Raw genomic sequence first — 13,308 nt, forward strand, 5'->3', positions numbered from 1 at the left:
GACACTTTCAACCAAACAATTCATAGTACACATTTGACTAAAACTTTTTTTTTTAAATAAACATCATTCGATTAAAATTTTTTTTAAAATATTTTATATATATATTTTATTTACACATATTTTTTAAAAATTAAATGAAAGCCTTTGGTATCATTTTAAAAATATCTTAATAATAATACGTAGTGGCGAGATATTTTTTTAAATAATTTATAAGCGTGTCGAAATACGAAAATGGCAAATGCTTTTATTTTTTGCACATACAGCACAACAAAAAATATTATAAACAATATTTAACATAAAAAAATATGTGAAATATTCAATGGGGATCCAACAAAATTTTTTTTTAATTCTATCCAATAAAAATTATTTAAGTTAAACTTTTAACCGCGTTAACTTTTTTTCTGAGAGACACACCGTGCGCGGCGGTATTTTGCCATTTTTTAAATGATTACATTTATCATGTATTTAGTTAAGAAACGATTTATTTTCCTAAACAAAAACCTTCAATGGGATTCATTGTGCCTTTTTGGTACTCTATAATACACTCGTGTCACATTATTCTTGAAATATATCGTAATATAAACAAATAAGATCGTAACATAAATAAATCAAAGCACGCATCGTGTGTCACTCTTACCCACTGGCGATGCGTAGCGTCGAGAGTGAGACAGATATAGAGCATGATTATGGCGCGGACTAATTACCGACCTCAAGAAAAATCAGGGATCTGTTCTTTTATTTATCCTTGTGATGTTACAAATTATTAGTCGGATATTTCAACTGATGTCATAAGGCCAAGGATTGACGTATTATTTTATCCAAAGTTCCACACCACGAAAAAATCCCTCATATCAAAATCCCTATAGTACATTTTCTGGGCATTCCGAAAACATGTACAACTGAAAATTGACGATTTTTGATTTATGACGTTCTTGAAAGGAGTGAGCGATATGTCACCATAATACGGTAATTATGCACCTCTGAAATTTCTTAATTTGGTAGGGTAGGTGTACCTTGAATAGAAAAAGTATGCGGAACACTGCTATACGGAACATATTTTCTTGAATAAAAAGAAATATTTGCAACAGAAAACTTGTCTTACATAGGTTTTCTTTGAGTGTCATTACGATGACGTCACAAAAGTTTGTTTCAAGCAAAATTCAAGTTCAATTTTTGGTGGGGTCAACATGATTGATTACAAGTTGTACCACCCGGACACACAACCAAGACTAGCGTAGACTCGATTCGCAAACGTCCCCATTGAACACTTCACAAATGATAAAAAAAAACATATATAAAAATGAGAATTCTAAATCGTGTCTATAATCTAAGTATAAAAAACTAGGAGTATTGATTTCATTTTGACTAAATTATACTTGGCTGACTATCGCGTAACAACGGCTAGTTGCCTCACACAAAACAAAAACACGCTGTGAAATGCCACCGTCTTCGCAACATCACCTTCCCAGGCGGGAAAAATGTTTTAAAAATAATTAGTAAAATCACCCTCTGTCTCCCTCTCGCATTCCCGATCGGAATGCGGGCGAGACAGGGACGCACAACCGAAACGTGCTTTGGGTCATTTCAGCGGCTTCAAACCAAATTACGTAAAGCTACAAAGACTTTTCAGAGTATTGGGTATATTGGTGTAAGTCCTTCATTGCGTTTATGAGCGTCATCTTGTATATGAGTTCATTGCTCAGAATCCGGGCAGCTGTTGATTTATCACCATTTCAAAAGTTGAGTCGAAGAACAGCTGCCGAAAACCGTCAACAGATGGCACTACATAATCAGAATGCCTTCAAAATCAGGGATAGATGGCTCCATTTACGTGTGATGCAAGCTCTAAAGATGACTCCATTTACGAGTGACACAAGCTCCATGGATGCCTTTATTTATGTGACACAAGCTTTATAGATGGGTCAATTTGCGTGTGACACAAGCTTTATAGGCGACTCCATTTATGTGTGATACAAGCTCCATAGATGCCTTCATTTATGTAACACAAGCTTTATAAATGGGTAAATTTGCGTGTGACACAAGCTTTATAGGCTACTCCATTTACGTGTGACACAAGCTCCATAGATGGCTTAATTTGTGTGACACAAGCCTTATAGATGGTTCAATTTATGTGTGTTATAAATGACTCCATTTACGAGTGACACAAGCTTAATATAGATGACTCCATTTACGAGTGACACAAGCTTTATAGATGACTCCATTTATGAGTGACACAAGCTTTAGAAATTACTCCATTTACGAGTGACACAAGCTTTATAGATGACTCCATTTATGAGTGACACAAGCTTTATAGATGACTCCATAAGAGTGCACCCTAATTGGCCGTACATTATTCCAGTTTACGCAACTCAGCAAAGGACTACACCGAAACAAGAGCACTTGTATGGCACCATGTGGGCGTGGAGATGGACGCGCTCGCAGTCGGCACTCGCGACACAGTTTGGGTGCGGTTTCACGTGTCGGCGGCGCCCTCGAGCAGGTGCGGCTGCGGGCGGAAGCGGCGCGCACGCGCGGAGTTGGTGGCGGCGGCGTGGGCGGGCGGCGGCGGCGGGGGCGGGCTGCAGGAGGAGCTGTCGGACTGCGCGCCCGGCGGCCCGGCCGAGGAGCACATCAGCAGGTGCGTCGGCACACCGCGACTCACTTGTCTGCAACATGACAACATTCCCTCCCGTCAATAACACGGCATTTGTTTTTTATTATTTTTATTTATTTGTTAAATATATATTCATTCAACAAACCCTTATCCGCACCCCAATGGTGCATAGGGCACTGCATCACACAAACGCAGTGTTATCTTGATTGTTAACACATGAAGGAAAGGTGATCAGCCCTCCGCTTCAGGTACCAGTCCAGGGTAATGTTGAATAAATATTACAGTGAAAACATTACTTATATTTATTTGACCCCCCTGGGAATCGAACCCGGGACCTCCAGAAAGGTAGCCGAATGTGCTGACCATTACACTACAGAGGCATCTACACCAAGTTTAAAACTATCCTTTGGGATTTTTTTCAGGGCAATATTAAGCTAGTAATATATCAAACAGTCATCGACCCCGACAAGTTGGGACAGAGTCAGGAATTCTTCCTAGAAATGGTTACCTATTGAGCAGCAGTTCGGGGGCGGGGGGTGGTGCGGGCCACTGCGGTCGCCCCCGCGGCCTGTTGAAGCGCAGGGCCAGCTGCGACGGGTCCGTCACGTACTTGTCCGCATTTTGACGCCTTCTTCTCAGTGCTGAACGGGAGGAAAAAATGCATATTAATGTCAGTATGGGAAAATTATTGAAAAAAAAATAAATTCATAAAATTCACAAAATCACATTCATCGATTCCAAAAACACTATTTTTTACTACCTGTTTATTTTAAGGTATATTTGTGGATGTATGTGTATTAATATGTATGTATATCGCTCACTCCTTTCAACAACATCATATATCAAAAAACTTGATTTTTCAGGAGATCGTTTTTTAAAGTTGAAGAATATAATAAAATATATTTAAAATAAATATCAAGCCACTTATTGAACTTTTTACTGTGCAACAGATCTTTTTAGGTAAAACCTGAAGGTTTTTTCTCCATTTGAAAAATATTTGGTAAATTTAAAAAAAATAATTAAACAATACCTTTTCTTTAAAATGCAAAAATAACACTCTCTGCCCTGTAGCGGATAAATATTAAGTTAAAAATATGCCTCTTTTGCTGGGATATGGTATATTATCTGGGCATTCTGAAAACATGCACAACTTAAAATTGGCGATTTTTGATTTATGACTTTCTTGAAAGGAGTGAGCGACTTGTCCTAACCATCTCAACACACATTTCTTAATTTTATCGATAATGCTTATCTCAGCCTTACATTCTTTCCTTATATTAGCATTCCAACATCTATCAAACATCGTCTGAGGGATCGCATTTATGTTTTTTTAATTAAAATTCAAATAATTTGGTATTGTGCAAGTATTGTTATGGGGGTACTCACCCGGGGTGAGCTCGTTGACGTCCAGCGGGGTCTGCGGGGAGTCGGGCTGCTCGGCCCCGCTCCAGGAGGCACACTTGGCCAGCCGCAGCGCCCCCCCCGCCTGCACCGCCACCGGGATGCGGCTGCCGCTCGACGACTTCTGCAACGCGACACTCCTTCGTATACATACGCTCAATGCAATGTAATGTTGCACAAATAAGGTGCAATGGATATTTCGTAGTCATACAGGAGAAAGTGACCAAGTGCATTTTTTACAAAAACGTGATCATTGACTATTTGATATCTTACTAGCTTAATATTGCCCTGAAAAAATGCACAGGATTTTAAACTTGGAAGTATAATATATTGACTTGTTAAAAATGACTAACTGCATTGATGTTTATTTTGTTGCCAAGCAAAAGTGACTTAAATGGCCCTCCTGAACATTTTACATTTTGTTAGTTGGTCACTTTCTCCTGTACAACTACGATTTGTCAGAAGGGAGGAATATCTAATTTAACATACTCAACCTATAAAGGATTGTATTAGACTCTAGAAGTGTTTAAAACAGCCGATATAATCAATATTTTCTTCCATCATTTTCTTGTGGAAAGTTGGCCTTTGAAAAAACGTTATTTTCGTAAGTTGGTAATGAATAAAATATGAATATGTTTTTTTAAAATGTGTTATACATTACAATGGATCTTCGTCAGACGGGAGGAATATCCAATTTAACCTGTCAACCGGGCGGGACGCATAAATACGTCAAACGTAAACAATATCGGTTACAGGTAGGACATATGAATACGTCCTTGAAATATATACATATGGACGTATATTTATCCAACAACAAAGGTATTAGTCATCCATGCATGTCTCCACATGAATTTAAGACACGGAGTGAATCAGTATTTGCGCCCGTTACAAGTTGCGTAATTGGACAGCGGACCGCCCGGTTAACAGATCAACCTATAAAGGATTGTATGACTCGTGAAGTGTTTATAACAGCCGATATGATCAATATTTTCATTCATCATTTTTTTGTGGAAAATTCGCCTTCGAAAAAATGTTATTTTCGTAAGTTGGCAATGAATGACGTTACAGGAACGATGGAGTTATTTTAATGTTGGTGTCATTGCTAAATTATTGGCGGCTCTATTTGTTGATGTCTATCACAACAAATAGACCCACTCTAACTCATATTTGTATAACACAAATGGTAGTGTAGTGGTAAACAAACAATCCACACTACTACTATTACAGCTCTATACACCATATGACGTCATAAAACGTTCGATGACAGAAATTTGATGACGTATGCGTACGCACATTTTTCATTTTATTCAAATATCTAAAGTTTAAACCTTCATATCTCCCTTAGTTCTCTACAGATGTCAATAAGAATGCTACCGATGGTCTTGTGATTTTTCATATTAATTTATTAGCCAATAATCCGACATTGTGACCAAAGCCTATTAGTTGCTTTTAGACATTTTTAAAAACAATTAATTTAAACTAAACAGCTAATTAACCGAGCCTATGGCGGTGAAAATCCATATTCTCAAAAAATTATGTAAAAAACAACTAATTGCAAAGTAAATATGAATGGTATAAACTTACGTCTCTGATGGGCGGGGTGTTGTCTCCGCCCAGAGAGGGCGTCCGCTGCCGCGCGCGCCCGCGCTCCAGGTGCACCGACAGCATCCTCCTCTCATCTGCCGACAAACATGTTCACAGGTAAGCCTCTATGTACTGAACCATAGCTGCTATATCATCTAGGCTAGGTTACGTCAAGATTCATCGATACAATGAGACAGTATGTACTTCAAGTCTGCAAGAATCAGCTCATTATTATAGCTTAGGTCGCCTCTGTGGGGCCTTCTATATTACTTAATATGGTTGTATCCGCTCCCTAGGCGGAGCATATGGAGTCCACAAACTGTCTCCAGGCTTTTCTGTCAGCTGCCAGCTCCCTTGCATCCTCCCAAGTCAGATCAGCATAAGTTCTGACGAGAACTGCCGATGAATTGTCAGCAGTGGTCGGGGACCTGATGCCTTGTAAAAGAAGCAGCTTGATGGCGGCTCTCGGGAGGCATGCGGAGTACATGGCCGAGCCAACTGAATCGCCTTTTCTTGACGACAGTTGTGACCAAGATGTGCTGCGTCCTACGCCTTATCTCTTCACTCCTTACAAATTTAAAGCCTTAAATTCTCCTCAGAAATACAGCCTGATACAACCTCCAATAGAGCCTTCAATACAGCCTTTCACAACCTCCAATGGAGCCTTCAATACAACCTTAGACAACCTCCAATAGAGCCTTACATACAGCCTTCCACAGCCTTCAATACAGCCATCAATACAACCTTATATAACCTCCAATAGAGCCTTCAATACAGCCTCCAATAGAGCCTTAAATACAGCCTTCCACAGCCTCCAATAGAGCCTCCAATACAGCCTTCCACAGCCTCCAATAGAGCCTTCAATACAGCCTTCCACAACCTCCAATAGAGCCTTCAATAAAGCCTTACATATCTTCCTATGGAGCCTTCAATACAGCCTTACATAACTTCCAATGGAGCCTTCAAAACAGCCTTACCTCCAATAGAGCCTTACATAACCTCCAATAGAGCCTTCAATACAGCCTTACACAACCTCCAATAGAGCCTTCAATACAGCCTTCAATGAAGCTTTCAATACAGCCTTACGCAACCTCCCATAGAACCTTCAATTAATCAATCAATAAAAATTAAATAGTGTGTTGTACGTGTTCCTAACTATGTCCATATCTTTATCTTTATTAGTGGTGCAATGGGTTAATTATTTCATAAATTGATTTGAATAAAAGAAATATGAGTACAAATACCTTGGTGGCCATCCAGGATGTCTCCCGTGGACTTGGTGTGCTGCAGCCCCTTCCTGCCGTCCTCGCCTCCCTCGTCCTCCTCGTCGTCCTCTTCCTCCTCCTCCTCCTCCTCCTCGTCTTCCTCCTCGTCGTCCTGCTCGCCCGCTGTGGCGGCCAGGGCCGGGCAGGGCGCCGCGCCTATCTGCAGCAGCGGGGAGGGACGGGGCGCCTTGGGGATCCTGGACACAAGGCAAAATTAGTGCGTTGAAATATTGATTCAAATCAAGGTCCATCATTCAAATTTTCCATGTTATTTTGTTAGTTTAAAAAAAATAATTAAAATTATCATCCTTGGACCTATAAGTGCCATATACTATATATTTGAAGTAAAAATCTAATATCTTTCATCTAAAAATGTCATATATCGCTCACTCCTTTCAAGAACGCCATAAATCAAAAATTGTCAATTTTCAGTTGTGAATGTTTTTGGAATGCCCAGAAAATGTACTATATATCCCAGCAAAAGAGGCATATTTTTAATTTAATATTTACCCACGCTACAGGGCAAAATGTTATTTTTGCATTTTGAAGAAAATGTATTCTTCAATTATTTTTTTTTTATATACTAAATATTTTTCGAATGGAGAAAAAACCTTCAGGTTTTACCTAAAAAGATCTGTTGCATAGTAAAAAGTTCAATAAGCAGCTTGATATTTATTTTTAATACATTGTATTATATTTGTAAACTTTAAAAACGTTCTCCTGAAAAATCAAGTTTTTTGATTTATGACGTTCTTGAAAGGAGTGAGCGATATGTAACATAGTATGTTTAATGCCAAATGTGAGCCTACTTAACTGAGCACAGGCAATCACAATTTGGAGCAATTGTGTTATTTTCACAAAACTAGACGTTTTTTCCGCGGCACACCAACTAATCACCGCGGTACACCAGTGTGCCGGGGCACACGCGCGGCGAAACAATGGCTTATAGCAGGGGTTCCCAATCTTTTTCAGCCCGTGGTGCACTTCCAAGTTTAATATTTTATCACGGCGCCCTACATTAGTAGGCTATTTGGAAAAGACAATGTGACTATATAAATGCATATCCATATATTATATTATTTTTTGACATTTCATCAAAGAGGAAGAAGAATATGGAAGTCTGAAGAAGAATATGGAAGTCTGGGACCTCACATACTAATAAAAGAGTTTCTGCTTAGTAAAAAGCTTCTTTACATCTCACCAATAGATGTCTCTAGTGAAGTTCTAGTGATTCAAGAACAAGGTTTCTAAATTGGTTCATATATATAGAATTTGAGTAGTGTGGTTGTCAATAATGGGTAGAATTGGTGAATGTTACACGTGTGTAAAGTGATCACTTAAACCAGCCGATGACGTTCGTCAGCCCCGTAAATGCCCAGACTTCCATATTCTTCTTCATCTTTGATGAGATGTCAAAAAATAATATGAAAATAATTCCTGTAATTGGAGATAATCCAGATTTTGTGAACAAGTATTTGGACACACTCAAAATGTTGTATATACATATATTATAGTCAAAAGAAATAGGTAGGACGTTCTTGAAAGGAGTGAGCGATATATTCAACCCAAAAATGTTACAAATTGTATCAATAAATGACGCATTTGGACCCATAAGTCATGAATTTGACCTAAAAATCTTATATGAAATTATCCGGAACATTGGTCCGTATGTTCCCGATAGTTAGCTAAGACAGCGTCGACATAGATTGTTTCACATTCCTATACACAGGACCAACCTGCCGATGGTTATGCCTGTAGGAAGAGCTACCGCTATGTTGAACAATATCACATTGGATATTGATCTGTTCCATGTGTCCGAAGGAGTTTTCCGAAGGGGGATTCTTCTACACATTTAACAAGAGTCTTCTTGCTTACTTTTTAATTTGTTTTTTCAATGTATACGCCTTAAATGTTAGTTTGTAATGTATATATTAATTTTTGAATAAATTGAATTGAATTGAATGTCTTTCATCTAAAAATATCATCAGTAATAATTCAGAGATTTTCCTCCACTTAGTAATGGGAGGCACTCACCGGTCGTCCCTGGAGCCGAGCACCCGGTAGCGCCGCAGCAGCAGCGAGGCCTCCTGGGCGCCGACCCGGGCCGGCCCCGCACCGCGCTGCTGCAGCAGCAGGCTCTCCTCGCACGCCTCCGCGCCCCCGTTCCTCAGGACTTCCCGCCGCGAGCTGGGCTGGCTCTGCAATCATGGATACATATAATCACTGGTGCATAGGGCACTGCATCATTTCAACGCATAAACACGAAGGAAAGGTGATTGGCCCTCTGCTTCAGGTACCAGTCCAGGGTAATGTTGAATAAATATTAGAGTGAAAAAATCACACATATATATACATATTTGACCCCCCTGGGAATCTAACCTGGGATCTCAAGTAAGGTAGCCCAGCTTGTTGACCATATTACACTATGGAGGCGAACAATTTTTACATAAACTGTATACATTTACTTAAAAAATTATAAGCATATTTAAAATATTTTTTTTTTGCAGAGACCCACCAAGCCACGTTGTGTGTCTTGCTGGTGGAGTTCTTTTTACATAGGTTTTTTTTGTTGTTGTTTTTATATATTTTAACCTAATAAACATACATACTGTCCGCCTCCGTAGTGTAATGGTCAGCACGCTCGGCTACCGTTCTGGAGGTCCCGGGTTCGATTCCCAAGGGGGGTAAAATAAATATAAGTGAATTTTTCACTGTAATATTTATTCAATATTATTACCCTGGACTGGTACCTGAAGCGGAGGGCTGATCACCTTTCCTTCATTTGTAAACGATCAAGATAACACTGTGTTTATATGACGCAGTGCCCTATGCATCATTAGGGTGCGGATAGGGGTTTTATTATTTTATTATTATTTTATACACACTAAAAAGAAAGAATAAAAAAAAAATTTTACAACGAAAAATAAATAAATAAATAAGTGTTAAATTGTATTTAAAAAAAATATGAAAGTGGTTGTCACCTTCTGTTGGCTCGGGCTCGGTGACTTCTCCTGATCCCGGTTGGGGTCCTTGTTGTTCTCGGTGGCGTCGAAGTACACGGAGGGGTCGTCGATGTTGGGGCTGTGCCCCCCGAGCGCCCCGTTGCTGAGCCCCACGCGCGGCGGGGACCGGCCCTTCTTCTCCACCACCGTGGCCTGCATCTTGGCTGCAAGGATATCGTAGACAATTTCACAACCAACACTTGTAGCTGAACAGATTAATATCAATATAAACTGAGGAAAGGTAAGGAGTACTATCCCAGGCGAGGAAAATGCAATATTGTGAAGTTCTAAATTGAAGCCTCCGCCTCCGTAGTGTAATGGTCAGCACGCTCGGCTACCGTTCTGGAGGTCCCGGGTTCGATTCCCAAGGGGGGTAAAATAAATATAAGTGATTTTTTCACTGTCATATTTATTCAATATTACCCTGGACTGGTACCTGAAGCGGAGGGCTGATCACCTTTCCTTCATGTGTAAACGATCAAGATAACACTGTGTTTATATGACGCAGAGCCCTATGCACCATTGGGGTGCGGATAAGGGTGACATCATCATCTAAATTGAAGACAAGCAAAACTTCTTCTTAATTTTTTTCTAGATCCTTAAGATCTGTTGTATACCCTATTTTTAACACACTATCTGTGGGCGGATTCGCGCTCATATTAGAGATAAACGTCTCTGAAAAGAAGTGATAACATTTAACCATAATGTACAGCGATATGATATCAAAAGATGCCGCAATAGTCGTGCGTAAAAATAACTTTCACGCAATTTACGATGAGGCGAGTGAAAAAGTAAAATTAACCTTCCTGCAGATAGTATGTTACTAAACAAGCTTTAACCCGTTTCGGACAGGTGTTTTTAACGCATACCCCTAGCGACGGGATTTGAGATATACTTTGGACCTTAACCCTCCCTTCCCGGTGTTGTGTACCTAAACGTGGTCATATTTTAAAACTAACTAACTAACCATCACGCCTATCCCGCAGGGGTAGGCAGAGAGAATCGAACGTCACACCACTCTGTCTTTGCAAACATTCTTTGCCTCTCCTCATATATACCTGACGATTATCACGACTCCTGACCCGGCCGCTTTCAAGTATTTGACTTACCTGATTGCACCAAGTTTTCCTCGGTCGTCCTCTGCTTCTTTTTTCAACTACATTCGCGCCATAAATTTGTTTAACCGTTCTTTCTTCACTCATACGCTCCACATGTCCAAACCATCTCAACACACCTTTCTTAATTTTATCGATAATGCTTATCTCAGCCTTACATTCTTTCCTTATTTCATCATTCGAACATCTATCAAACATCGTTTTGCCACACATTCGTCTGAGGGATCGCATTTCGACTGCATTCAGTCTGCTTTCATCCTTCTTTTGCCAACTCCATGCTTCGCTTCCATACATAAGGGTTGGAACCAGAACTCCATTGTGTACTGCCAGTTTAGCTTCCGCTGATAGATTTTTATTTGCTAAAACTGATTTTAGTGCACCATTCACTCTGTTCCCAGTTTTGGTCATATTTTTATTTTATTATTAATAATTAATAATAAATGAAACACACTTAAGTATGTTTCATTTATTTTAAACCTGTTTTTATAAAACGGACATTCAGCTTTAATGGACAAGCTTTCCCCCCAATTGGTATGTTATATTGAGGTTTTACTGTATTTTTTTTCAAATTTTAATTATTAATATATTTTAATTGTTGATGGTCAAAAATTTTAATAAATTGTCCATCAGAAATGATCATCAGTTTATGGGAATTGATTGAAAAGAGTGTGGCGCCTACCGGAATGCATGGGAGAGCTGACGGGCGCCTGTATCCGGATCTCCAGCCGCCCGCTGACAGTGGGCTGCTCCGCGGGAGCCGCCTCTTCAATGGGCTGGGCGGACAGAGCGATCGCCTGAAATATAATACTTATTATTACAATTTATGTATTTTTATTATTTATTATTTAAAGAAGTATTTACTAAGTTGAATTTAAATTTAAAAAATCATGTCGCTCACTCCCTTCAAGAACGTCATAAATCAAAATACTTGATTTTTCAGGAGAACGTTTTTAAAGTTTGAAAATATAATACAATGTATTAAAAATAAATATCAAGCCACTTATTGAACTTTTTTACTGTGCAACAGATCATTTTAGGTAAAACCTGAAGGTTTTTTCTCCATTTGAAAAGTATTGAGTATATTCAAAAAAAAATATTAAACAACACCTTTTCTTTATAATGCAAAAAAAAACACTTTCTGCCCTGTAGCGGGTAAATATTAAGTTAAAAATATGCCGCTTTTGCTGGGATATAGTACATTTTCTGGGCATTCCAAAAACATGCACATCTGAAAATTGACGATTTTTGATTTATGACGTTCTCGAAAGGAGTGAGCGATGTATTAATTATTGAACAATTTAAATTGAATTGAGTTGAATCCACCGCCTAGTATGTAGTACGTAACACAAGTAACGTCTCATGTCTCTGCGTCCAACCCCGAGGATTCCGGCGCCCATTCACGGACTACACTCAGCGGAACTTCGAGACGCCGGACTGACCCGGGAGGAAGCCGAGGAGATGGCGCGTGACAGAGTGACACGGGGACGTCTCGTGTTGGCCACGTGCTCCGCCTAGGGAGCGAACATGGAAAGAAGATGAAGAAGAACACAAGTAATACTCGCCGGCAGGCTGCTGAAGCGCGGGGCGCGGCCCCCGGGAGGAGTGGGCGCCGCGGCGTCGGAGCGCACCCCCACGTTCCGCATGATGTCCACCCTGTACACGATGTCGTCGAAGGCGGCCTGCTGCAGCAGGGGCGGAGACAGGCTCTGCCGCATCGTGTTGCCTGGTACAACAGAATGATCCCTTTTCAAATTTCGCATTTATTTGACATAGGGATCTGCCTACACCATTCTAAGTTCCTTCCACACGTCCTTATCCGCACCCCAATGGTGCATAGGGCACTGCATTATATAAACACAGTGTTATCTTGATCGTTAACACACGAAGGAAAGGTGATTAGCCCTCCGCTTCAGGTACCAGTCCAGGGTAATATTGAATAAATATTACAGTGAAAAAATCACTTTTTATTTGACCCCCCCTGGGAATCGAACCCGGGGCCTCCAGAACGGTAGCCGAGTGTGCTGACCATTACACTACGGAGGCGGACTTTACAACTTTACACCCAAGTAATTCTTTGTAGAATTAAAGAATAGAATTTTAGGTGTGCAGTACACAAATATACCAAAAATCTTTAGAGCACAAAGGGTTAAAATATACTTTAAAAAATAAACAGTTAAAACAGTGATTCCCAAAGTGGTCAGTATCGACCCCCAGGGGTCTATGATAACTTGCAAGGGGTCTATGTTTTAATTTGAATTTAAAATATAAATGTATAAAACCCAACATGTGTGGTTCAAAGTGAGTAGAACTACATATACCGGCTGTCA

General features: G+C 39.9%; 1 protein-coding gene across 6 annotated transcripts in view; it reads right to left on the bottom strand.

The window, feature by feature from the left end:
* Window positions 1–206: 206 nt before the first annotated feature.
* Window positions 207–13,308, bottom strand: part of Asator (tau-tubulin kinase asator) — a 102,694-nt gene continuing 89,592 nt past the window's right edge. For all 6 annotated transcript variants that reach the window (XM_088275693.1, XM_088275692.1, XM_088275691.1 and 3 more), the window contains 9 exons: window positions 12,544–12,704; window positions 11,661–11,775; window positions 9,846–10,030; window positions 8,899–9,062; window positions 6,844–7,061; window positions 5,600–5,694; window positions 4,001–4,139; window positions 3,123–3,255; window positions 207–2,666 (listed from right to left, as the gene is read on the bottom strand). In XM_088275693.1, the coding sequence (XP_088131819.1) occupies window positions 2,474–2,666; window positions 3,123–3,255; window positions 4,001–4,139; window positions 5,600–5,694; window positions 6,844–7,061; window positions 8,899–9,062; window positions 9,846–10,030; window positions 11,661–11,775; window positions 12,544–12,704 (1,403 nt within the window). In that variant the 3' untranslated portion in view covers window positions 207–2,473. The remainder of the gene's footprint in view (window positions 2,667–3,122; window positions 3,256–4,000; window positions 4,140–5,599; window positions 5,695–6,843; window positions 7,062–8,898; window positions 9,063–9,845; window positions 10,031–11,660; window positions 11,776–12,543; window positions 12,705–13,308) is intronic.

Source organism: Brachycentrus maculatus, unplaced genomic scaffold (genome assembly GCF_059751285.1).
Source record: "Brachycentrus maculatus isolate JH-2025_06_01 unplaced genomic scaffold, ASM5975128v1 h1tg000955l, whole genome shotgun sequence".
NCBI lineage: Eukaryota > Metazoa > Arthropoda > Insecta > Trichoptera > Brachycentridae > Brachycentrus > Brachycentrus maculatus.